Source organism: Pectinophora gossypiella, chromosome 24, assembly GCF_024362695.1.
Source record: "Pectinophora gossypiella chromosome 24, ilPecGoss1.1, whole genome shotgun sequence".
Lineage (NCBI taxonomy): Eukaryota > Metazoa > Arthropoda > Insecta > Lepidoptera > Gelechiidae > Pectinophora > Pectinophora gossypiella.
The window spans coordinates 10,189,522-10,217,185 of NC_065427.1; the positions used below are offsets into that span (position 1 = coordinate 10,189,522).

Here is a 27,664-nt window from a genome sequence, read left to right on the forward strand (position 1 = left end):
AGGAAATGAATGGCTCTTATTTATTTCTTATTTTTGTGTATCACAATAAACATTATTTTATTTATTTTTATTTTATTTATGAAATATTGTTATTTAACTGCCTCCCTGGTCCAGTGGTTGAGCGTTGGGCTCACGATCCGGAGGACCCGGGTTCAAATCCCAGTGGGGACATGTCGCAAAATTCATGTGATCCCTAGAGCTTTTCATGCATACATTTTCTACTACATGGAGAAAATTTACTTAAGTAGTACTTTGGAGTCCTTTAAAGGGCAAGTCAAGTAAGTGACGATGTGGCCTAAGGTGGATCACGCTTACCTAGCAAAAACATACTTAAAGATTAAACAATATCAAAACACAGGCCTCCGTGGTCCAGAGGTTGAGCGTTGTGCTCACGATCCAGAGGTCCCGGGTTCGAATCCCGGTGGGGACAAATCACTTTGTGATCCCTAGTTTGGTTAGGACATTACAGGCTGATCACCTGATTGTCCAAAAACTAAGATGATCCGTGCTTCGGAAGGCACGTTAAGTCTTTGGTCCCGGTTACTACTTACTTACTAATTTAAAGTAGTCGTTACATGAGCCATGTCAGGGGCCTTTGGCGGCTCAATAGTAACCCTGACACCAGGGTTGATGAGGTTGGTAATCCACCTCACAACCCATACGATAGAGGAAGAAGGATAACTACTACTTAAGAGCGTGGCGCAGGGTTTTGTATGAAATCCCTGCTTTGTGCGTTATCGAAAGACATACCCATTTAGGTATCTACGTACAGTCATGAGCAATATAATGTACCCACTTAAGGACCCTGTCGCACTAACATATTTGACATTTAGTGAGACTTACAGTGCAATTTGATATAAAAAAATAATGTGACATGGTACTAAAATGTATGCCTATTGATGCTCGTGACCGTACAATGGTGCCGATTCCTGCAGACACTATCTTCAACCTAAATGTATCTTAGGAAACCTAATTTTTATTTTAGTTTAGTTAAAAGTACAATTCTGGCATTCCGGTCATCTAAAATTAAATTTTATTTTGAGACTCGTAAATTTAACAGAAAGTCTACAATGTCTATGTTTTTTGTGCCGTAGAGTGGAAACACGAAGAATGAATGGAAGTGAGTGAATGAAGTCGTCATTCCAACAAAAATAACACATGTTTCTCTTATAATTTTAGTGGCAAATACAATAAATAAATGCATGAAAACATTGATATACTTAATTATTTTTTTTCACGTGACTTATTGTAGATTTGCCGCAGATGGCATTAACTACTTGGCCGGACAAATGGGGAGCGCTGAAGGCTCTCACCCGGTACAACGTTTAAGACAACAGGCCTGAGGGTGCCCAGTTGGTCGCGAACCTCGGCTCAGGGCGTCGTCTGAGAGGAAAAATATTTGAAAGAATTAATCGACCCTAGCGGGTCGACAGCGATAAGCACTGATTGAGGGAAATCGTCGACCACGCCGGCGGGTCGGTATCGGGGTCCTGAAGTGTTTGGTGTCGAGAGCTGATTGGCTGCCTCTATGGCTAGAGCAATCGGGTCGTCGGGATCGTATATTACGTCCTTCGGACGCCGATACTTTTCAGTACCGTCCCTAAGCGGGATGTATTCGGAAGCCGCAACTACCAGGGGATTTGGGTGGTGCAAAAAAAAAGAGATCTACTTATACGTATATAATATTGAAAACGTTGTGGCTGTATAGTCAAAGACCGACGCGTCGTGTTTAAAAAATAATTGAATATAGTTTTTTCTTGCCAACAAAATGCGTGTACCTACCTAATATTATCACTTACCTACACTTGATTACGCACGTACCTAGTTAATTGTCATAGCTACTTAATACAATTTTTTTTATCGAAATCGGGTATCGAAGTCATTTTATAAGTAGTAAATTCCATTAAAATTCCATGGTAGTACCTACCAGACATTTTTATCATTTAGGTACTTAATCATAATCTTCTAAATGATGTCAAATACTTTCTTTCTTTCTTTCTTTCAAATCTTCAGGTTAGGTAAGCGGACCTTGTGAATGCGGGATCAAGGTAGGGAGGTTTCGCGCCCAACTGGGCACCCTCAGGCCTGTTGTCTTAAACGTTGTACCGGGTGAGAGCCTTCAGCGCTCCCCATTTGTCCGGCCAAGTAGTTAATGCCATCTGCGGCAAATCTACAATAAGTCACGTCAAAAAAAAAAAAAAAAATAGGGAGGAAGATAACTTTTGTAATAGGACGATTTCACTTGTACTGTACGGTCACGAGTCCTAATATGTATACACTTTGACACCATGTCACATTAACTTTTTTGACAAATTAAACTGTCACCGTTGTTGACAAACTGCCCTTAAATGACAAATATGATAAGTAGTACGAGGAGCTCGATGGCGCAGCAGTAGACGCGCTCGGTCTGTGATTGTTGAAGCTAAGCAACTTTCGCAAAGGCCGGTCATAGGATGGGTGACCACAAAAAAAGAAGTTTTCATCTCCAACTCCTTCGTGCTTCGGAAGGCACGTTAAGCCGTTGGTCCCGGCTGCATTAGCAGTCGTTAATAACCATCAATCCGCACTGGGCCCGCGTGATGGTTTAAGGCCCGATCTCCCTATCCATCAAATCAAATCAAATCAATTTATCCATAGGGAAGGCCCGTGCCCCAACAGTGGGGACGTTAACGGGCTGATGATGATGATAATACGACAGGGTTCTAATGTGGGTACATGATATTACTCAAGACTGTACGTAAGTACCTGACTCTGACAATGCAATGGTCCCGGGTTCGAATTCCGGTGGGGACATATCACAAAAATCACTTTATGATCCCTAGTTTGGTCAGGACATTACAGGCTGATCACCTGACTGCTCAAACCCGGACCTCCACGCCGAATGTTCTAACTACTAGACCACGAGAGGAGACAATACTTACGAGGAAATAAAAAATAAAACACGCCCATATCGAAGGTCGGGTGCGTACGCGCACTTTCACGTACAGTGTTTTTTTTGTCATAAGTATACCTATAACCTCAGTATGGGAAATAATTTACCATTTAATTTGTTATGCCTAATGCTTTTGTCCGCAATTTTTTATACTAGGTATTGTGTGTTATCAGGAAGTTGCGTTGGCATACATACAAGACCGGCATACTGTTCTAATATTTGAGTTTGAATGGATTTTCTGAAAACGATATTATACAGGGTGTTAGTGACATCGTAACGAAAACTTTGAGGGTTTCAGACCATGATTCTGAGTAGTTATCAAGTGGAATTATCCGTCGCAAAAGTGAAGGAACTGAAAATAATTAAAAAGGACACAAAAACTTTCATGATTCTCCGACAGGTAATTCCACTTGATATCAACTCAGAATCATATTATCCCTCAAAGTTTTAGTTACAATGTTACAAAATCACTTACACCCCGTAGAAGTACGTACATGTAGCCATACAAGTACGTATGGGTGTTAGTGACATCGTAACGAATACTGAGGGGGGTGATTCAACTCATTATTTTGAGTTAATATCAAGTGGAATTTTCCATTGCAAAAGTTAAAAATAAATACAAAAAAACATGACTTTTGCGACGGAAAATTCCACTAGATAATAACTCAGTCTGAATCATCCCCCTCAGTATTCGTTACGATGTCACTAACACCCTGTATTTAGAGCAAGTCATGCTATCGGTATGATAGATAAACTTGATTATATTTGAAAGTCTAGAAATTAAATGAGGTAAAGCGCCATAATCTTTTAATAAACAAGAAGTTATTGCCACTACTAGACGGTCTTTTAGCCCAGACGGTCTTCCCCCACATTTGCTTTACATTATTTATTTGACGTGACCTATTTCAGATCTGCCGCAGATGGCAGTAACTACTTGGCCGGACAAATGGGGAGCGCTGAAGGCTCTCACCCGGTACAAAATTTAAGACAACAGGCCTGAGGGTGTCAAGTTGAGCGTGAACCTCGGCTCAGGGCGTCGTCTGAGAGGATAATATTTGAAAGAATTAATCGACCCTGGTGGGTCGATAGCGATAAGCGCTGAATGAGATAACTAGCGGGCTGGGAGCATGGGCGATTTGTATGAAATCCAGGGTCTTCTTCTTCTTGTCGTTTCGATGGCATTCAGATTTTTTCAGCCCAGTATTTTGCCACCTGGACAGCATTTTCGGTGACATTCATCAGCTCCTCTCGCGTACAGGTATCAGGGCACGCGGGGCTGAATGTCAGGTGAGGCTCTGTGCATTATTGAACCCGATACCGACCCCGCCGGTTTTTTTTTACTTATTGTAGATTTGCCGCAAATGGCATTAACTACTTGGCCGGAAAAATGGACCTTCATTCAGCGCTTATCGCTATCGATCGACAAAAAAAAGAAGCCACAAAGCGAATGAGGTGTTAAAAAAACCAAACTATTAAAATACACGTTCTGGTTACTAGGTAATGCACTTTATTTTATTTTTTAATTCAATTTGCATTACAAAATGGTGACTAAGCCTTTATTACTTCGAGACAATGAAATCTAAGATACAATTGCCGTTAAGAATCGTGACGGAATAAATAATATTTAATTACTTAAGGCTTAACATATCCTGTATTAAAACGTATCTTCATCTATCGTGTGGGTTCTGAGGTGGATTACCAACCCCATCAACTCTAGTGTCAGGGTTACTATTGAGCCGCCAAAGGCCCCTGACATGAGCCATGTAACGGCTACGTACTTACATCAGTAAGTAGTAACCGGGACCAACGGCTTAACGTGGCGACGAGTGGGTGTTATACTACACCAAATGTGATGATTTATGTTAAGTTTTTTTTTATGTGACTTATTGTAGATTTGCCGCATAGGGCATTAACTACATACACTACATACACTAGAGAGAAGTAACACCAAATAAAATCAAGGCTGTATGATATACAGATCTTTGCCAGTATTTCATCTTCCTTTTATGGTTTCAATAATTATCATCAAGAAAAAAATACATAAGTCGTTGGTGGAAGGAGATTGTTCCCTTTGCCTTGCCATTCGGGGAAAACCAAAACAAAGAAAAAAAAATTAAGCATTATTTTTTCATAACTTTTTATTCTTTTTTTGAATTTATAAAGTGCAACGCTGACACTGGTGAAAAGTTACTAGGAAAATTGAAAAATTACGAAATAGACTTTTCATAACTTTTTATTCTTTTTTCGTTTCTTTTTTTGAATTTATAAAATTCCACGCTGACACTGATGAAAAGTTAGAAGGAAAAGTGAAAAAATTACGAAATAGACTTACCTACTAAAGTTGCGTGTTGGCCATGTAAATGGCAGCTTGGCTATGTAGCGGTAAAATATACCAGTTATGTGCCTGTTCCTTCCTTTGCAGTCGGAACAGATGGCGCCATAGGTATCTGTAGGTACCTAGTTCTGACATTCCATCCCATACAAAGTATAAAGAAGTACGTAAGTAAGTATATTAGTTTCGATCACCACTCGCAAAGAAGAAGTAAGTATATTTTATTCCTATACTTTATGCTTTGGGCTTCGGCACACCAAAAGCCAGCAGATTGGGCCTTGAAAACCACCAACTAACAATGATGACACCACGACATTTTTTCAATGTTTTATATTTTCTTTCGTTTCACCTATCAGTTAATTAATTTATTTTTTTAGGGATCTAGGGACTAGGGACTTTTAGGGACCTAAAGGGTAGAAACGGGACCCTATTACTAAGACTTCGCTGTCTGTCTGTCCGTCCGTTTGTCTGTCATCAGGCTGTATATCAAGAACGGCCTTTTGGCGGCGGCGGAATGTTTTTCGGGGTACCGAACAGAGCATAGTACCCCGCTAATCACGAGTTGGCAGTGTGACTAGGGATCGACGATCGAACAGTGTTGTGTTGGAAGTTGTATATATGCGTCTTGCTGTGTAAACTTCGATATCGCGTTTCACGACTGCTTGAAAACTGCATTATTTAATGGTGGCGCCATCTATTGCATGTGGGCGGAACTACCTGGCAAACTAGTTAGGTACGCCACAGCCTCATAATAATTCATTTATTCTCTTTAAAAATGGTAGGTACAGTTTGCAGAGGGTCAGCATTTAGCATTAGGTCAACATTTTTTCCTCTATGGCTTAACGGCGTCTGTGGTCCAGTGGTTTGAGCGTTGTGCTTACGATCCGGAGGCCCCGGGTTCAAATCCCGATGGGGACATTTCACAAAAATCATATAAGTTACAAAGAAAGCTGATAAAACTATCTGTACTTAAAAAAAATGTTTGTAGTACAGTCATGAGCAATATCATGTACCCACTTTAGGACTCTGTCGCACTAACATATGTATTTGACATTTAGTGAGACTTACAGTTCAATTTGTCAAAAAGTTAATGTGACATGGTACTAAAGTGTATACATATTAATGCTCGTGACCGTACTTAGTTTTCCAGGCTAGTGTATTTAACTCGGCAAAAATCACCGGATGATAGCCCTTAGCGCTCGCCATTTGTAGCCAATGCCTTCTGAGGCCAAAAGGAGGACTATAACCTCCTTTTTTCGAAGTCGGTTAAAAAGACCAGGCTTAGAGTTCGTTGAACTGAGCAGAAATAAATTATTCCGTCAGAACCTGGTTCGCAACTAGTTAATGCAGCATTTTTGCTCATTTTGTGCTGCCAATGCCAAGGTCTTTAAACCGGCGGGTCCAGGTCCTTCGTAAGCAGTGATGTGCCGTTCCCGGCAGTAAAACCGGCCAAGTGCGAGTCGGACTCGCGCACTAGGGGTTCCGTATCATTGACTTAACATACATACATAAACTCACGCCTATTTCCCACCGGGGTAAGCAGAGACTATAGAATTCCATTTGCTTCGATCCTGACACCCTTCTCTTGCTTCCTCCAGGTTCATCAATCGCTTCATACACGCACGCCGGTTCAGAGTAGATCGTATTAAACCTTTTTTAAGGACATCTCCAATTTGGTCATCGTAAGCCCTTCTAGGTCTTCCTCTACCAGCCCTACCATCAACTTTCGCTTTATATACCGCTTTTGCAATTCTTATTCTTCTTATTATTGACTTAAGCTTTTTCATAACCAACAAAAATAGGCAAGAAATGGCTTATTTAATACGGGAGCCTTCATTAAATATATAATTACAGTCTGATGTCTAAAAGTAAGATGGTCCGTGCTTCGGAAGGCACGTTACGCCGTTGGTCCCGGTTACTACTTACTGATGTAAGTATGTAGTCGTTTTATGAGCCATGTCAGGGGCCTTTGGCGGCTCAGTAATACCTGACACCAAGGTTGATGAGGTTGGTATTCCACCTCACAACCCACACGATAAAAAGAAGAAGCGTTCAGCACATTTATATTGTGACATACAATAACAATTACCTAAAGTACTTACAAATAATTACAAATATACTTATCTAAACAAAAACCTATTTATCAACTTAAAATCCCTTTAACCAGTTTTTGAGTTGGGATCGAAACTTTAGAAAGGGTAGTAGGGTTAAAAAATGAAGTCCGACAAACTGTTATCCGGCAAGATTTTACTTCGACAATATGAAAATCCGACACTTCTTTATTCCGACAATACAGTCATAATTACGACATGTCTTAAATTCGATACTACTCTACTCCGACAAAACGTTTTTCGACATGACTTTACTAAGAAACGATGCGAATACGATAATATGGGACGGAATAGCGTTATAAGTTCTTCGGGGTTTAATGACGTCATATTAATAATGTTTGCAACAATAAATAAATGTATAAATAAATGTATAAATAAATAAATTAATAAATATAGCCACAGTAACACACTGAATACGTCACTGGCTATCTACACTACAGATTAAAAATGCGTTTTTACTTGTGCCATTATTTTTTTGTTATGTTGCGTAGGTATAACCTACTTGATATTTTTAGGGTTCCATAACCAAAGGGTAAAAACGGGACCCTATTGCTAAAACTACGCTGTCTAAAAAAATAAAAAAAAATGTTTATTTTTTTTTAAAAGGATTCATATAGTTTGACAGATTACCGATGTCTCCCTTTGAGTATATGTATAATAGCCTGTGTTGGGAGGCACCGCTCTTCCATGAAGTCTAAATTAAGACAAGTAGAATTAACAAAAACAGCGCAATAACAATACTGAAGTGCATTATTAGATAAACTATATACTTATCTAAAAAGACCTATTTAGCAATTTATAAACTTACTTAAGCTATAAAACTGTTATTAAAATATTATGCGTGAGCAATGTAATGTATGTGTGGGTGTGTGTGTGTGTGTGTGTGTGTGCTGTCTGTCACCAAGCTGTATCTCAACAACCACGATAGATAGACAGCTGAAATTTTCACAAATTATGTATTTCTGTTGTCGTTATAACAAAAAATTCTTAAAACAAAATAACATAAATATTTAAGGGGGCTTTCGTTCATAAAATGCTACTTTTTGCCTATTTTTGCTCGTTATCAAAAAGGTTCATCATCATCATCCCCCTAGCATTATCCCGTTTTTCACAGAGTCCGCTTACCTAACCTGAAGATTTGACAGGTCTGGTTTTTTACAGAAGCGACTGCCTGTCTGAACTTCCAACCCGCGAAGGGAAAACCAACCCAATACAGGTTAGGTCACACACCTCCGAAAATGTGTTTCTCGGGAATGTGGGTTTTCTCACGATGTTTTCCTTCACCGTTGAGCACGTGGTAATCATTTATGATTCCAAACATGAATTCGAAAACAAATTCGATAAACAACAAAATTCATATTCAAATTCGTTCAAACATGAATTCGATATCAAAAAGGTTACATTATGAAATTTGTCTAATTACTTACTCAACTGTTGTTTACCTAGTCAATTGTACGGGACCCTTCGTGCGCGAGTCCGACTCGCACTTTGACTGTTTTTTTAAAGTTTTGATGATGCAATCGAAATTGTTATTAGGTAATTATTATTAATTTAGGTTTGTGCACACGTGTTATGCATTTCTTGTGATTTCGTAGAAGCAGATCTATTTATATGTATAAAAAATATAAAAATCCACATCCACAATCTTCTTCTATCGTGTGGGTTGTGAGGTGGCTTACCAACCCCATCAACCCTAGTGTCAGTGTTGCTATTGAGCCGCCATAAGCCCCTGACATGACTCATGTAAACTTACATCACTAAGTAATAACCGGGACCAACAGCTTAACCTTCCGAAGCACATAATCATCTTACTTTTGGACAATTAGGTGATCAGCATGTAATATCCTAACCAAACTAGGGATCACAAAGTGAAGTTTTGTGATATGTCCCCACCGGGATTCGAACCCGGGACCTCCGGATCGTGAGCACAACGCTCAACCACTGGACCACATCCACGCTAAGCGAGAGTAACTCTGTCTGTCACCTATTTTTGTTACCTTTTATTGCTTAAATTGCTGAACTGGGTTTGATGAAATTTGTTCTGGAGATAGTTTGAGACCTACGGAAGAACGTAGGATAGTTTTTAATTCTTCTTGGCGTGTAATAATAGTTTTTTTAACCATCACCTGACCCGCCTCGTAATATTAAGGCGCATAGTAACAGTCTCGAAATGTAGGTTTGACCACAAAAATACACATAAGTAACATAACATAGCACAAGCCTGTACCCCAAAGGGGTTGGCAGAATTGTAAAGTAATCTCGACCCGCTTCTAAAGGCATTATGTACGTGCAGAGTATTGTGCTTGTGTGACTGTAAAAATAAAAAAATATATATAATAATTTTACTCACTCAATTATTACATCGCGACCATCCGTTACAAAGAACGTAAAATTAAAAATATCACATTAATTATAATAAATAATAATATAAGTCATCATAAAACTGCAATTAAATCATAAAAATTATGCAACCACATTAAATAATTCAGCAAATTAGTTTCGCAATTAAAAATAACTATATAAAAATCGAATCACGATCGCGGAAGTCACTGGCCGATTATACCATAGAGAATCTTTATTGATTCTATTTTTAAAAAGATTACATTTTACGCGGTTTATATATTTATTTTTTATTAGACAGCTGTTTTCTGCGCGCTAGTGAGGGGAAAGTGTCGACTTCCCGCGTCGGCAGCAGACTGCCGGTGCATCGTTACACAACAGATAGTGTTGGCACGTAATTTTTGCCCAAACACTGAATGGGGACTTTCATTTTTACGCGTACCATCGTATATCATCAGCGGTTGCCGTGACACCAATATTCTTGTACGTTACTTGTTTTAACTAGGCACTTTGGCAATTCCGCAGACCGTCTCGGTTATACGTAAGTCGCTGTGGTCCTGCGGTGCACCGGCTTGCTTCTCAATCGGGGAGGGGCGAGGCGCGCCGGTTTTAATTTAAGTACCTCAAGTGCAGTTTTCACTAACACGGATGACTCGTCCATTATAGACGGCGATACGGCTCACCACCACGTTGGTCTAACAGAAAGCTCGGAGAGGTGTGGGTACTTAGTTCATCTTGCGATGGATGTACGATAACCCGCAAAAGTCCAATCAGTTTCTTGCAAAGTAATAAATTAACTGGTTGCACTTAAGACCTCCTCCTGGTTACATGTCGTTTCTGTAATAGACCAAAAACATACATTTTATAATCGACAACTAATGGTTCATAATTTCACCACTGTTTACAAATAATTCGCTGAGCTCAGTGACTGAACTTTTGCTCTTTGATTGTACCTCTGACTACCCTAATTGGGCTATAATCGTGAGCATAATAATATGTTAACTTATGTTGTCTAATAATAAATTTGGTACGGCATAATTTATTCCTGTTACGTTCGGTACATTTTTAGTCTGTGGTGTTATAAACAATAATAGTGCATTGTCAGTTATATTTTTCTTGGCGGCAATTGTAAAAAGTTGTTAAAGTAACAAAAACTATTTCTTTTTGTCATGTAAATGTTATGACTTCAATTTCATTAATTATAAAAGTATGTATGTGCCTAGGTATGTGCAAATATTCCCAACTGTATTAATTGTTATAAATAACATTACAACCGTTCATTCATATAAGTATTGATAGAAATCAGAGAATCGCCAATGTTGTAGTTTTTCTAATAACATCACGTTTCTATTAATGTGCATTTATATGGACCATTATCTTATATTAGTAACAAAATCGTGATTTCATTACCATTTTTTTTCTATAAAAACGAGTCATTCGGGCGATTAACATTGGGATCCAAGATGTCACTTAGAAATAAATTAAAACAAAATTAGAATTTCAACTTTGGCATCACAATATAGCTATGAAAATTTAATAGATAAAAACATATAGGATTGTTTGGATGTTAATAGGTACCCGAAATAAAAATAAAGTTTTCTTTACATGTCAGTCAATTGCATAAGATCAAACAAAATACGTTTTTACAATAAGATTCCCATTGACATTCAGAATAAATTTACCTTTGGATAGTTTTAAAACAGTAATTAAACAGAAACTTTGTAAATAAGGTTAGTGATTATTTATAAGTTATGAATGCATGTGATTAAGTTTAGTGTCGGGGAACTGATAGGTAGCCAAATTACTAAATTGTATAACAATATTTTATGTTTTATTCCGTGCTTCGGAAGGAACGTTAAGCCGTTGGACTTGGTTACCTACTACTTACTGAAGACCGTAGTCGTTACATGAGTCATGTCAAGGGCCTTTGGCGGGTCAATAATAACCCTGACATCAAGGTTGATGAGGTTGGTAATCTACCTCACGACCACGACCCACACCATAGATGGTTTTTTTTAAAGGCCCTGGGCCAAGGGTTCAGCTTCTTTTCCCCGGGTATACAGTTTATGAGAAGTTATAGTAGTTTTATCTATCTGAATTTTATATAATAATATGCCTCTGCCATTACCTTATATTGTACCCGAGCAATGAGAAAATAGGTAATTATCACGTATAATGTCTATACAATGTACTTAATAAATTTAATAAATAAATAAATAAAGTTATACAATACAGCGCCATTTATATATTTTTTTGGGATCGTGGTCCGGAACATTCCTTATTACATAAAATAAAATCGCTTTCCCAAGCTTTTTTTTTTCAAGCTATGTTGTTGTCTATGATTGTTTTTATATGGCAACCCAAAAGCGACGTGGATAGAAAAAAAAACGAAATTGTCTATTCGCCATCAAAATGGCGTCATCGAAGGAAACCTATTGTTTGTGTGGTCAACCTTATAATATTGGACAATTTATGATAGAATGTGACTGTTGCCGCGAGTGGTTCCATGGAAGGTAATTACGGGAAAATAAAAATTTTCGGGATACAGTTTTGTTGTGTGTTAAAAAAAAATGATTTGTTTGACAGTGTTTGACGGTTCGGCCATCATTTTCCGACTAAATGTTTTACTCGATATTTCGTGATAATTTAGCGTTAAACCTTTCGTTTCGCCTTTATTGTCTGATCCTTCAGGTTGCTGAAGATCCTCGGCAGGTTTTGTGCAGTTTTTGCCGCATTATGATTTGTTTACATGGCGGTATCCATGGGGCTAGTAAAATGCGCCTCTGTTGCTTATCCTTTGTGTATAAATAAACAATTACTGTTATTGTAAATACATTTACTGCACGACCTGTGATTTGGGCCCCAAATTTGAACTTTAAAGCCTACATTTACGTGTAAATTGGGTTAAAATTTATTCATATTGATAGTACAGTTATAATCAAAACATGTGGTTCTGTGATTGAGAAGAGTGTTTTTTTTTTTCAGTTGTGTCGACGTTAAAATATACCATTCGGATGATATAGACAAGTACCACTGTCCAAAATGTGCACAAACATATGGACCCTCTGTATGTAAGTAGTTTAAACTATTTGTTTTGATGCAAATATTTGAGTATAGTTCATAGCCATTCTATTTGAAAGGTGACTCCTTTATGTTACATATCGTTATTGTGCAGAGCAAAGTTACCACAAGACAACTTATAATCTCTCTTATATAGTTAAAATGCTGAAAGCCTAATAAAACGATAGAGCCAATATTAGCCCGCCTGTCCTCGAGGTAGACTTTTTAAATTCAGCATACTTCTTAATAAGGAGACAATTGTTTTTTAATGACAAAGTCAAAGCTTTGGAACCCTTGGTGTGGGAGGCCGACTCACACTGAACCGGCTTTTTCCTTTTTGAACATAACAGAATTTGTCTTGTGTGTAATTTGAATTCCGGACACATTCTAACTTCTTCTATCACATAGGCTGTAAGGTGGAGTACCAACCTCATCAACCCTGGTGTAAGGGTTACTATTGGGCCGCCAAAGGCCCCTGACATGACTCATGTAATGACTATGTACTTACATCACTAAGTAATAACTGGGACCAACGGCTTACCGTGCCTTCCGAAGCACGGATCATCTTACTTTTGGACAATCTGATAATCAGCTAGTAATGTCCTAACCACTCTAGGGACCATGAAGTAATTTTTGTGATATGTCTCTGGATCTTGAGCCCAACACTCAACCACTGGACCACAGAGGTTGTTCTAACAATATAATGGCAAAGGTCATTGGTCTTCTGACAGACATTGCACAACAGTGAGGGTTTAATACCCATAATGTGAAAAAACTAATCTGTGTGTAAACTGTGTATTATCTAATTGTCTTTATTTTGTATTCTGTGTATAAGAAACTATTAATTTTTTTCTTCTCTAATCTGTTATCAAGGACATTCAGCAGAATTTTTGATTCTCTATACTATTAAGCTTGCAAGGCATGGAACCAAAGTCCCATCCTAAATGGTCACTTGAATTTATATATTTTTTATTTATTTAAACATTATAACAAATCTGCTCATAGTAAAAAGAAAAAAAAGATACTGATTGCAGTTAGATAGATAAAATACTTTGTTGAGCACAATGGACACAAAATACAGAAATAAGGACAACGTAATATACAGGAAAGCACAACAGGCAGCTTTATTGCTCATGCAGCAGTTTCTTCCAGGCAACCTAAATAAAAAAAATGAAATTATACATAAAGTGACTTAAAGCTAAATACGGCGCCAAATTGCACTGCTGTTTGTTGGCGACATATGCACTCAATTTTGACATTACACACTTGCAATTTGACAAAGATAAATTTTGTGGCGCTTTCCTCTACAGTCTCAAAAAAGTGTTTGGGTTACATTAGCTCCACTGCCGTTTCATTTGGGTGGTTTGCCAGGTGATTTTGTATCCTGTGTATAATAAACTATTAAATAAACATCTATTCGTCCACACTTCTTGTTTCAGTAAAAATCCCAACCAACAACCACAGAGCGGACCGCTACGAGTTGAGTGCGGAATCCAGACCGTCCCAAGTGGGATCCCCGGCGTGGGTGCGGGCGTTGGCCGCGCGGCCCCTGCGGCCTACACACACGGCACTGCAGCGGATGAGGCCCACACAGTTCACCGAGGAATTCGTTAGGGATAATGGTATTACTTTCTTCTATCATGTGGCTTATGAGATGGTTATTTTTTATGGATATTTATTATTGAACTGCCGAAGACCCTTGACATTACTTATGTAATTATATTTTTTATCTAATTTTTACGGTGCCCAGACCTGGTCATTGACAGAACGTAAAAAGTCCAGGCTCAAAGTTTGCCAAAGAGCGATTGAACGTAGTGTGTTAGGTGTCAAACGAATTGATCGAGTCCGAAACACAACACTGCGTTCAACCCGTTTTTGAATCGCTGATGTGGGACGAGAAGCCGCCAAACTCAAATGGAATTGGGCCGGACATGTTTGTTGCATGCACCCTGAGCGGTGGGCACGTGCCTTATGACGGATACAGGCGTCGTGGCAGACCTCGAAAGAGATGGCGTGACGACTTGAACGCTTGCCGGAGGGACTGGCCGGAATACGCACAGGACCGCGAAAAATGGAAAGAGGAAGGGGAGGCCTTTGCCCAGCAGTGGGATCTTGTAGGCTAGATTAGATTAGATCTAATTTTTATCGAGGCTTGAGCCACTCTTGGTGGTTATGCCAGCCTCATAGTTTACAGCGTTTAATGATGATGAAATCATCACTTTACAAAAGAACACCATTACAGCACTACACCATGCTGTTCAGGGATTGTTGTTCCTAAGAGACACAGTACAGTATTTATTATTATATTACAAGCCTTGCCGCTATGGATACTGGATCTGCCAAGAGGCACCCAATTTTTCCTCCATGTAGATTTTGGTAGAATAATTTCCTTCTAATTATTGCGTATGGCAGACAAAAATAAAATATCCTGCGTGGATCAAATATCCAGCTTAAGCTCCCTTAACCAATTTATTTCTAATGACTATGGACTTACATCAGCAAGTAGTAACCAGGACCAATGCCTTCGTGCCATCTAAAGCATGTAATCATCTTATTTTTTTGGTCTATCAGGTGCTTCAAGCCTGCAATGGCCTTAATTGGTTACTTCCAAATTCAATTTTTTATCGACCTCATGTTTCGTTGAACGGAAATTCGAATTTTGTTTTGTTTTTTTTTATGTCAAATTATATGGTTTGTTGCAGGATTCACGCGACCAGTGTTATTTCAAACACCAGAGGGGCTGGATATGAAAACGCCCAATCCAGCCACATTCACAGTGCGGTCTGTGCTAAGATTCTGTGGTGCACAGTTAGAGGTAAATGTTTTTTTTTTTTAAATGTTATGGCCTGGAAGGGTAAATGTTTTGTCTCTGTTTAGGGTTGCCAGGTGTCTGGCTTTAGCTGGACATGTTTGGCTTTTTGCGATTTTTGTTAGAGTGGCAATACCTTTGACGACTGCGGCCGAGGGCCTGGTCAGGCACAGGCGAGCGGAGAGCGAACTGCGTGTGACTACACATACTTTGTTTCATCAGCCCACCTGTAAAAAAAAGTATGTTTAGCTATAAAAAAAAACATGTCCGGGTTTTAGGGCTAAATGTCCAGCCTTATATAGCACCGAGTTGCCTGGCAACCCTATTTATGATTGAGTCGCAAAATTCCGCTTGATATCAACTCAGAATCATGGTCTGAATCATCCCTCGAAAGTTTTCGTTACTATGTCACTAACTCCTTGTAACGCTGAAAACTTAATATATGTAAAAAACATATAGGATTATATATTTGCAAAAGATAGCGATTGGCACATTGTTAATACCCGGAATAAAAATAAACTTGCTTTACAAGTCAGTCGATTACATAAGATCACTAAATCTTTTAAGGGGCAATGTATACGTTTTTACAATAAGATTCCCATTGACATTCAGAATTTGCCTTTCAAATGTTTTAAGACAGCAGTTAAACAGAAACTTTGCAAAAGTTATTATAAGGTTAGTGATTATTTAGAAGATATGAATGCATGGGATTAACTGTCTGAGAACTGACATTAGGCAGCTAAATTACTCAATTGTATAAAAATATTTTGTTTATTTATTTTTAAAAGAAAGTCTAGGGCCCTGTGCCGAGGTTTTTCTTGCAGCTTCTTTTCCCCGGCTATACAGGTTGTGAACTGCAGTAGTTTTAGGCGGATGAGACGTTCGTTATGTAAAAATTTACGATTCAAAGTGTAACTATGTTACCTACTGAATGAAGATATTTTTGAATTTGAATCTATAGGTGTGGTTAACTGGACTTGTCGTGTTTAAAGGTGGAAGTGATAGACGTTCGGAAACAAGCCACTCTTCGTATGCCGCTGGGGGACTTCGTGGATTACTTCGAGACTCCGCCTGAACATCGCGATGAGAAGGTGCTCAATGTGCTCAGCCTTGAGTTTAGTGATACCAAGTAAGTAGCAGCCTCCGTGGTCTTGTGGTTAGAGCGTTAGCCTCACTATCTGGAGTTCCAAGTTCCAGGACATTCTCGAGACCACTTTGTCGGTGTCAGCGTGAGTCATACATACAATATAAGGAACAAAAATAAAATTGCTATTTTAAATTCTAGGCTAAGTAAATTAAATTCATCTTTTTTTGGGTTATGTATACGTCTTTAAATAAAATACCAGACAGTATTTTGAATTTGTCAGAAAAATAAATTTAAAGCTTACTTTATGTAAAAAAGCTTAATGATTACCTAAATGATAAAATGCCTGGTATTAATTGTGTTTCTCTAGTTATTAAATAACTTGGAATGTATACCCTCATTGATTTAAAAGATGTGTTGCTGTTGCAGTTTCTTGTCATTTCTTCTCCTCAGCCGTAACCTTGCGAAATGACGTAAATTCAAATGTTACATTGACGTTGAATAAATGATTCTGATTTCTTATTTACAATACCCTATCAATTGCAGCATGTCGCCGCTGGTGGAGCCGCCGGCGATGGCGCTGCGGCTGGACTGGGCGGAGCTGGTGTGGCCGGCGGCGGAGGAGCGGCCCCCGCGGCCAGCCGTGCAGAAGTACTGCCTCATGTCTGCAGCCGGCTCCTTCACAGACTTCCATGTCGACTTCGGCGGCACCACCGTCTGGTATCACCTCATGCACGGCCGGAAGGTACACTTTCACATCAGCGGGCTTAGCACCGTACGCACGCGACTCTTTCTCGCCGCGACAGAGATCATCTGTCAACCGATCCGAAGCCACACTTAATCACTATGTTACTTATACACTTTATTAGGCTAAAGTAGCTCGCCTCTCAAAGTTTACAAGATCAAAAATAATACTCATCACAACATGGGTTTTTTTTTTGTAGTCAAGACTTAAGTTGCTTAAAACTTGTGTTGAAAGTATGCGATCTTTGTACGAGAATCAGCGGGCTTAGCACCGTAAGTACGCGATTCTTTCTCGCCGCTGCAGAGATCATCTGTCTCTTTCTATGCAGTACTGTGAGAGAGTGACGGGTGACGATTTGATTTTCTCTTCGTGACTTTCCCTAAGCACGGCTAAGTGCTGTAATAACAAGCAACATTTACTTAGTACATTTTTGTTTCAGATATTCTACCTAATACCGCCGACCTCCACCAACCTAGCTCTCTATCAACAATGGAGCGCTTCTAACAACCACACCGAAAAATTCTTCGGAGATATGGTATGTAAACCGTTTCCAATATAAATCAACTCAATAGTAACCCTTGATACCAGGGTTGATGGGGGTTGGTAATCCACCTCACAACCCACACGATAGAAGGATATAAGTGTTTGGTCTACCGTTTATTCCATAAAGTTGAAGCTATTACTACATAAAATAACATAAACACTTAAACAGCCTATATACGACCCACTGCTGGGCACAGGCTTCCCCTCAATCAACCGGATTTCGCGCGAAAACGGTTGGTCACGTGACATTTTGCCCAGTGACGTCACTTTTTTTTTTGTTTTGGTTTTCCCCGAAGGGTAAGGCAAAGGGAACTATGCCCATACAGCCATGTCTGACGTATTTTTTTTTCTTGATGATTAATGAAATGATGAAAGATGATGATGATGAAACCTAAGCCCCCACCCTCGGAGTAGACTCCTACTCCGAACCCCAAACGAATTAACTCAAAAGTCCGCATAAACTTTCGAGTTATGAAGCGGCTTCCCGGCACGAAGCGAAAATTGGCAGATACACTTTGTTTATTGAATACTCCAATATAATAACACTCGCGAATGTCTTCCGACTAACTTAATGCGATCATTAACCACAAAACACCACTTCGTATTAATTATTTAGATTACTCAATGAAGAAAGCAACTGTCCCGTTCCCGTTTCCCGCCGAAAACGCCCCAGTGACGTCACATTTCAATAAACAAAGAAACTGTCAAACAGTATCACTTGAAACATGACAGATAGTTTTTGTGATGTGTGACTTCACACAAAGCTCCATCATGGCCGCCTGTGTTTCGGGTCTTGTAATACACATATGAATAATCGCATTCTTAATTTGAGAAAATGAAATATTAAAAAAATCTATTGGATAGTTATCGTTAAATGATAAACTACCACATCCAACATATTTCATATTTTATTGTTACAACTGTCATGTAGCGAATTATGAACACATAAACTGCCTATATACGTCCCACTGCTGGGCACAGGCCTCCCCTCAATCAACCGGAGGGGGTATGGAGCATACTCCACCACGCTGCTCCAATGCGGGTTGGTGGAGGTGTTTTTACGGCTAATAACCGGGACCAACGGCTTAACGTGCCCTCCGAAGCACGGAATCATCTTACTTTTTCGGACAATCAGGTGAATCAGAGAATTATGAACAATAAAACATTTTGATTTTTGATTTGATTTTTGATGTGTTATATCGTTTCCCGTGTGTATACCAGGTGGAGTGGTACGGCACAGCTGAACTGACTCCCGGTCAAACGCTGTTCATCCCGAGCGGATGGATCCACGCAGTGTTAACGCCGTGCGACTCGCTCGTGTTCGGAGGGAACCTGCTACACTCATACGCCATTGAGATGCAGCTGCAGTTAGTATACTCCTTAATTTGGTCACGAAATATACAGTGTATCCAAAATATCCGGTTCGTCTCTCAATATCCAGTTTGTCGGCCAATATCCAGTGTTCAGTTAGTGGGCTCTGTTTTCCGCATTTAGACTCCCAATTATGCGTGCTATTGTTGACTACGTAAGCCAACTCCTTCTAGAAGCTCAGAAGCCTCCTGGGGTTTTCACAGACTTCGCGGAGCGACCCCATTCCTTTGAGGATTTTTACCCGTTGTGCTGACACTCCCGTGCATTCCAGGATTACATGGGGGACCGTTTATCTGACTAAAAAAATCGTTATTGTATACATACAGGCGAACGGACGAACGATAAAGTGATCTTATAAGGGTTCCGTTCCTTTTGAAATTCGGAAGCCTAATCAGTAACATAAAGCAATAAAAATGTATAACAAAAGGTGAGCTTAACACTAAATTTTTTTTTTAAATCCAGTTTGTGAGGCATCGTAACGGATACTGAGAGGTATGATTCGGCTCATGTATCTGAGTCAATATCAAGTGGAATTTTCGTCGCAAAGGTATGGAACTGCAAAAAACCACTAGATATTAACTCAAAATCATGGTCTGCGTCATACCTCTCAGTATTCGTTACGATGTCACTAACACCATGTATTAATAAATACTCGATAAAAAAATGTGCGTTGGCATTTGTCCGTTAGTATCCAAAAAAATCCAGTTACGACCGGCGTTAGGCTCACGATCTGGAAATCCGCTTTCGATTCCCGATGGGGATATTGTCGAAATCACTTTGTGAGACTGTCCTTTGTTTGGTAAGGACTTATCAGGCTTGAATCACCTGATTTTCCGAAAAAGTAAGATGATTCCGTGCTTCGGAGGGCACGTTAAGTCGTTGGTCCCGGCTATTAGCCGTAAAAACACCTCCACCAAGCCGCAATGGAGCAGGGTGTGGAGTATGCTCCATACCCCCTCCGGGTGATTGAGGGGAGGCCTGTGCCCAGCAGTGGGACGTGTATAGGCTGTTCATGTTATGTATGTTACGACCGGTATACATGATTCATTCTTTGTTTCCAGGGTGTACGAAATAGAGCGTCGGGTGGAGACACCAACCGCGTTCCGCTACCCGCTGTTTGAAGCCATGCACTGGTACGCAGGCGCATATCTCCTCACCATGCTGCGGCGGCACAACGAGGAGACACAGGTAACATCGCATCTCGCCTGTATCCCCGAAAAAAGGCACAGGTGTATAATATATACACTAGAGGATTCGATGACCGGATGCCGGGATTCCGGGATCCCGGTCATATTTTAATCCCGAAATTTTCGGGACGACGATCAGTGGGTAGGCCCGCTACAAGGTGGACCGACGATCTGGTGAAGGTCGCGGGAAGCCGCTGGATGCGGGCAGCGCAGGACCGATCATCGTGGAGATCCTTGGGGGAGGCCTATGCCCAGCAGAGGGCGTCATACGACTGATGATGATGATGATTGTCTGTAGCATAGCCTTAAGCATAGACTTGAATGTTTTTAGCATATAGTCTTTTTGTTGCCGCTTTCTATTACCAATACAATCCCGGGACTATCCCGGGATCCCGAGATTAACTTTAGATAATACCGAAATCTTGGGATTAGAAAACATGACTGGGATCGAATTCTTATATACATCCACTGATAATAGGGAATGAACCTATAAAAAATAGAATAGAAATTGTTTATTATAAAAGGACGCCACACACAAGAAACAAAAGAATAACATCACTTAAAATTCCCACAGAGCAATTACAAAAACAGGTGTGCAGTGAACCATTGGATCACTCAGACTTCACAGACACTACACATTGACGTTATCGTACACGCGCATCTGTGTGTGTGACGTCTGACGCCATACGATTGAAGACTAAAGTAAGATCGACGGGGTGGGGTAAACCTAGCTCAGCCGCTGGTGGGGAGCGGATAGTTGCCGTTCTATACGTAGTAGTATACCTTATTCTATGACCACACTGGCGTTAAACTTATGACGTTGACTATTTGGTCGGTGGTCACACCGAGTTTTTCTAAACATATTTTTAATTTGTTCCAGGATGAGGATTTTACACTAAGCGATTATAGTGTACAGTCGGCGCCGCTGCAACTGCCGGCGTTACTGCTGAGAGGCATCAAGATCCTGGCCAACGCGTTGAAGGAGTGGCACGCCTTGAAGAGCGTAAGTATATCCATGTCTGGTGCCACTTTAGATTCATTCAAAATTCAAATTCTGTTCCGGGATTGGAAGGAAACTCATAAAGTCCAAACTTGCCGTGTACTTAGTTAAGTCTTTTGTAAATATTTGCTTTTATTTTGGTGCAATAAAGTATATTTGTATTGTATTGTAAAGTCCAAGGGAAAACAAATTTATTCTTTATAAACGCGGTACTGCACTTGCACAGAGCTACGCGGTTTAACTTCGTCACTTTCACTTCACTATTTCTCACTTTACGACACTCGAACACCACACGAAACGCTGCACTAAACACTGTTACTTCACTTCTACTTATTCTTTATTTTATTTTTTTATTTCAAAGAAAATCTTAAACTATTACAAAATCGAGGCTTCCCGTTAAATAATACAATAAAAAGGATACTTGTGTTGGGAATGTCCCTCAACTTCCTTGGGGTATAATTCTGTTTATAATTTAAATTACTTTCACTTTTCCACTTCTTCTTGCCCAGAAGGTGCCTGTTCACTCTGGTCTTGAAAGCACCCGGGTTATATTCATTTTAAAATACACACGACGGCAGTGAATTTCACTCCCTAGCAGTGCGCATAATGGAGGACGAAGCGAAGCGCTTTGTGCGAATAGTTGGGATATCCACCAAATAGGGATGGAACCCGGCCGTACGTCTGGAAGTCCGAAGATAAAAGGGGGACGGTGGAATGAGCTCGTGTAGATCGCGTGCCCTCTTATACATATAAATCACAGTATGGTTTATTTTTCTTGTGACAGACGGACGCGGCGAAACGCGACAACGTCCCCAAGTGCCTGAACTCGGGGCAGCTGGTACGCGAGCTGTGTAAGGAGCTGCGCACCCTCGAGAAACGATCCGCCAGCACTGCTAACAAGGACAAAGTGAGTATTAACACAACACCACAGCTATGGTCGTGATATTTAATCCCACCCGGACTAACGAGCGGCATAAGGGGTGACAACGCCCCTGGGCGTCTTTACAACGCTACACCGACGGGTCTGCGCGCCACTACGAGAACTATTGAATATATATATTTTGGCGTAAAATTCCACTCCAAGCGACGGAAAATTCCACTCGACGTCAACTCAGAATCATAGTCTGAATCATCCCTCAAAGTTTTGGTTACGGTGTCACTATGTACGTTGTACCAGGTGAGAGCCTTCAGCGCTCCCCATTTGTCCGGCCAAGTAGTTAATGTCGTCAAAAAAAGGTGCCACTATGTATGTATGACGTACATACATACGTAAACTCACTATTTCTCACCGGTGTAAGCAGAGCATATATGAAATTCCATTTGCTTCGATCCTGACATACTTTTCTTGCTTCATGCACATTCATTAATCGTTTCATACACGCACGCTGGTTCAGAGTAGATCGTACTGAACCTTTTCTAAGGACATCTCCAATTTGGTCAATGTACCTCCTAGGTCTTCCTCTGCCAGCCCTACCACCAACCTTCGCTTTATATACTGGTTTTGTATTCCTATTATCCCTCCATCTTGTATAAATACAATAGATAAAGCGCGTCATAGAAAAATACGTCGAAAACTTCACGTCAACTTAGCTATACATTCATATGCAGTGAATGCAATCAATAAACCCTCTGGAATGTTCGCGGAGGCACGAGTGGACGGTTTCCATGCAATCTTGCGTAAGCGAGTTGCTTCACTGTTGGAAAAAGTGCGCGGCAGCTACAACAGAATCCTGAATGCGATAAATACGATTGGCCCTTAATGTGACACCTGATTGGGATGGCGGGCGGATTTAAATCCGAATATCGTCCACCTTATTTTGTAAACTAACTTAGTATGTAAGTTTTTGATACTAACCCTATGGATTTTATGTTGTCCGAATAAATAATTTTTGATTTGATTTGAATAAAATCGTCAATAAATAAGTTACATCGTCGTCATTGATGTCTTTCGTTGCGGTGTCACTAACACCGTGTATTATTGATACCTACCACCTCTTTTCCAGGAGTTCAAGCCCAAGAACCCGTCACCAAAGAAGTCCCAATCCAAGGCGCAGGCGCAGCAGAAGAAATCCCTAAAGCTGACGCTGCCCAAACCAATAATGCACATGGGACAGAACGGCGAGTTTGTTGAAGACAAAGTGTACTCCGACAGATTATATATTGACAATAAAGAGGTAAGTTTACGCGGTTATTATCATAATTAAAGCACATAATACATAATAGGGAAGACGGGTTCAAATTATCGAGCATGTGGAATCCAGTAGTAGGTGTTGTATAAAGCTTGAAACGGCCTAATGTGGTGAAAAAACGTGAGGACACAGTGAGTGCGGTTTGTCGTAGTGAGTTTCGTGCGAGTTCCGAACATTCCGATATCAAAAACATAAACAAACGGCAAAGAAAGAGGGTAGACAGATATGTCTGCCCGTAGAAAATTATGGATCTACCTACTCCTCTCCAATCTCATCAGTCTTTTAAACGCGGTAAGAACCCGTTATTATGTGCTTTAATAAAGAGGTAAGTTGCACATAGTAACACCTGTCAGGCTTTTTGGCGGGAAACGGGAACGGGACAGTTGCTTTCTTCATTGAATAATCTAAATAATTAATACGAAGTGGTGTTTTGTGGTTAATGATCGCATTAAGTTAGTCGGAAGACATTCGCGAGTGTTATTATATTGGAGTATTCAATAAACAAAGTGTATCTGCCTATTTTCGCTTCGTGTCAGGAAGCCGCTTCATAACTCAAAAGTTTATGCGGACTTTTGAGTTAATTCGTTTGGGGTTCGGAGTAGGAGTCTACTCCGAGGGTGGGCGCTTAGGTTTCATCATCATCACCTTTCATCATTTCATTAATCATCAAGAAAAAAAATACGTCAGACATGGCTGTATGGGCATAGTTCCCTTTGCCTTACCCTTCGGGGAAAACAAAAACAAAAAAAAAAAAGTAACACCTGTCATCTTAGAGTCAAGAGTTCGAATCCCGAATCCCTCGGCTGTGAACCACTGGACTTCGACCTTGTGAGTTTCAATGCATGTTTGGTTCATAGATAATTGATATCACGTGATTTCCAGGATTTGTGCCCGGTTAACGGCAATAGGCTCGCCCCCTATTACATAACATAAACTGCCTATATACGTCCCACTGCTGGGCACAGGCCTCCCCTCAATCAACCGGAGGGGGTATGGAGCATACTCTACCACGCTGCCCCACTGCGGGTTGGTGGAGGTGTTTTTACGGCTAAAAGCCGGGACCAACGGCTTAACGTGCCCTCAGAAGTACGGAATCATCTTACGAACTGTTACCACCTACACCTTTCCACCATCGGACGACACGGGGAGGGATTCCATCCATATCTGATCGACATTCCTCTACGAACCGCTAGATTCGCTTCGTCCTTCATTATGCGAACTGATAAAGAATGGAATTTTCTCCCTGCGTCATTGTTCCCCGATACATATCATCATCATCAGCCGTACGACGCCCACTGCTGGGCATAGGCCTCCCCCAAGGATCTCCACGACGATCGGTCCTGCGCTGCCGCTGCGATCCAGCGGCTTCCCGCGACCTTCTCCAGATCGTCGGTGAAGGTTCCCCGATACATATAATTTGGGGATTTTCTATGCTAGATCCAATAGGCACTATTTGACTTTGCGTGCTCCACCTTAGACCACATCACTACTTGAGACCGGACGGGATCGTGGTCAGACGCACTATTCGATCCCCACCGGGATTCGAACCGTGAACCTCCGGCTTGTGAACCTAACGCTCAACCACTGGACCAAGGAGGCCGTTTAATAATTATGTTTTTCTCCCTCTCAGATAGTATACCAGGATACCAGGTACGTGCAAGACGCGAAGTACATGAACGGCGTCCCGGAGGCCAAGGAGGTGGTGTACCAGAACTATGAGGAGATGCAGAGCTACCAGGACCCGTATGTGGACAGGCAGGACAAGAAGAACGTACTCAGGATTAAATTGAAGTAAGTACCAAGAAAAAGGAGAAAAAAATAATGGAAATTTAAAAACGGACCTACTAAGGTAATGGTGCTAATTCCTGTAAACACCATTTAATTTTATTTTAACCTTAGTGGTTAAAATCCATCAGGTGAGATCGTGGTCAAACGCGAGCCTATATTATACAAATATCTTCTGTTACAGCGCATCACCTTCATCCTCTCGCGAACAACCGCCTCCCCCCTACCCGATACCGGAACATTCCATCCTGAAATCCCACCTCATACGAGCAGACAGGGCCACGTTGAAACCTTTACAACAATGGACGATCAGCAAGAAGGACATTGGAGACTATCAAGTAAGTTCAATGGTGGTATTAATAAATTAATCTCAGCTGAGACTGCCCTCAAGGTCATGCTCAAGGACGTTTTTATATAAGAACTGTCACGTTGACATAATCTTGAGGGCAGTCTCGAAGCTGAGATTAGTTTACCCTACCACTTGTATTACCACTTGTATTCTAAGATGTACGCTACAGTGTCACTCAACATTCTTACTTACTGATGTAAGTACGTAGCCGTTACATGAGTCATGTCAGGGGCCTATAGCGGCTCAGTAATAACCCTGACACCAGGGTTGATGGGGTTGGTAATCCACCTCACAATCCACACGATAGGAGGAGGACTCAACATTATGTATGTTTCGTTTTCAGGAGGAGCAGATATTGTTTACGAATGATAATCTGCAAGCGCCACGGCCTGAGGGGGGTGAGCTGAGCTACGGGGCAGGTCAGTTGGTTGATCTTTATTATAGTCTGGACCACTTCTTCTTTATTATAGTGGGGTGTTCCTGCGACGTGCGAATGTTGGAGGCGTTGAGGCCTATTTGATGTGGCGGCAGTTGCGGTGGTGTGGGCATGTCTCCCGTATGTCTAATGACAGAGTAGCAAAGCGCATCTTCTACTCGGAATTGCAAGAGGGCAAGCGGAAACAGGGCGGCCAACTCTTGCGGTACAAAGATGTGCTCAAACGCCACATGAAAGGATGCGGCGTGGCCCCATCGCGGTGGGAGATACTGGCCCAGGATCGGCCGCAATGGAGGCATACTGTGAACACCAAGGTGTATGGTTTTGAACAGAAACGTCGGGAAGAGCTTGATTTGAAACGCGACGAGCTGAAGGCCCGACCATCTGCGGCCATAACTTACAACTATATCGGAGGTGTGCTGACGTGCAGTGAATGTGGCCGTACATTCGCTGCTAAGATCGGTTACGTCAGCCATATAAGAGCGCATCTTAGGCGTTCCTAGATTGGAGACTTGTCGCCATGGCCGAATACGGCTGGATGGATATATATATATAGTGGGGATATATCACAAAAAAATATTTGTGGTCCCTAGTTTGGTTAGGATATTACAGGATGATCATCTGATTGTCCGAAAGTAAGTTGATCCGTGCTTCGGAAGGCACGTTAAGCCGTTGGTCCCAGTCACTATTGAATCTACCTACTCCACTCCAATCTCATCAGTCATCCCGTGATCATGGCACTTGCAACAGTGTCGAAATATCGGGAGTCTCATATCCCCATTTAAACGCGGTAAGAACCCGTTATTATGTGCTTTAATTACTATTGACTGAAGTCGTTACATGAGTCATGTCAGGGGCCTTTGGCGGCTCAATAATAACCCTGACACCAGGGTTGATGAGGTTGGCAATCCACCTCACAACCCACACGATAGACTAAGACATGTTATCTTGCAGGTATGTACTCAGCAGAGGACATCCAACAAGATTATCAATACGCAGAAGCGGGTAAACCAGCGTCCTACCAACCTGACTACGGCTACCAGAGCGGCACTGAGGTGGCGTATGTGCCCGACAACTACCCAAGATACGAGATGCAGCCACCTCACCATCAGGTAAGATTGCGAGGCTGTTGACCGACAAGACCCTGTGAATGGAAAGAAACATGGAAGCGTTCTTCTGGCTCAAAAATGGCACAACGCAAATCGTACCGCGGGGGGCGGGGTTTTCCCGTTGGGGTAGGCCGTTGACCACGGGATTCCACTTACTACGACCCTGACACACCACTTTTGCTTCCTCCACTCTCATCAGTCTTCATGCATGCTCGCCGGTATACGGTACTCTTGACCTGGCCTTTCTTTAAAACATTCTGGATCTGATCGAGGTATGTGCGC

At 41.0% G+C, this 27,664-nt stretch overlaps 2 protein-coding genes across 3 annotated transcripts in view; one reads left to right on the top strand and one right to left on the bottom strand.

Annotated features, from left to right (window-relative positions):
• The window catches only part of LOC126377738 (facilitated trehalose transporter Tret1-like), a 214,370-nt gene that overhangs the window by 144,856 nt on the left and 41,850 nt on the right, over nucleotides 1-27,664 (bottom strand). Inside the window, exon 4 of one of the 2 annotated variants that reach the window (XR_007567977.1) lies at nucleotides 3,198-3,215. The exons of the other annotated variant lie outside the window; for it this stretch is intronic. The gene's annotated coding sequence lies outside the window, so the exon portion shown is untranslated. Of the gene's footprint in view, nucleotides 1-3,197; nucleotides 3,216-27,664 lie in introns of those variants that run through there. 2 annotated transcript variants of the gene reach the window in all.
• Nucleotides 12,089-27,664, top strand: part of LOC126377762 (lysine-specific demethylase phf2-like) — a 39,791-nt gene continuing 24,215 nt past the window's right edge. Inside the window, exons 1-16 of the mRNA XM_050025591.1 lie at nucleotides 12,089-12,228; nucleotides 12,701-12,786; nucleotides 14,215-14,397; nucleotides 15,478-15,590; nucleotides 16,577-16,713; nucleotides 17,215-17,413; nucleotides 17,853-17,948; nucleotides 19,178-19,323; nucleotides 20,389-20,515; nucleotides 21,395-21,517; nucleotides 22,299-22,421; nucleotides 23,518-23,688; nucleotides 25,334-25,494; nucleotides 25,673-25,826; nucleotides 26,181-26,256; nucleotides 27,228-27,385. Of these exons, the coding sequence (XP_049881548.1) occupies nucleotides 12,128-12,228; nucleotides 12,701-12,786; nucleotides 14,215-14,397; nucleotides 15,478-15,590; nucleotides 16,577-16,713; nucleotides 17,215-17,413; nucleotides 17,853-17,948; nucleotides 19,178-19,323; nucleotides 20,389-20,515; nucleotides 21,395-21,517; nucleotides 22,299-22,421; nucleotides 23,518-23,688; nucleotides 25,334-25,494; nucleotides 25,673-25,826; nucleotides 26,181-26,256; nucleotides 27,228-27,385 (2,154 nt within the window). The 5' untranslated portion in view covers nucleotides 12,089-12,127. The remainder of the gene's footprint in view (nucleotides 12,229-12,700; nucleotides 12,787-14,214; nucleotides 14,398-15,477; nucleotides 15,591-16,576; nucleotides 16,714-17,214; nucleotides 17,414-17,852; nucleotides 17,949-19,177; nucleotides 19,324-20,388; nucleotides 20,516-21,394; nucleotides 21,518-22,298; nucleotides 22,422-23,517; nucleotides 23,689-25,333; nucleotides 25,495-25,672; nucleotides 25,827-26,180; nucleotides 26,257-27,227; nucleotides 27,386-27,664) is intronic.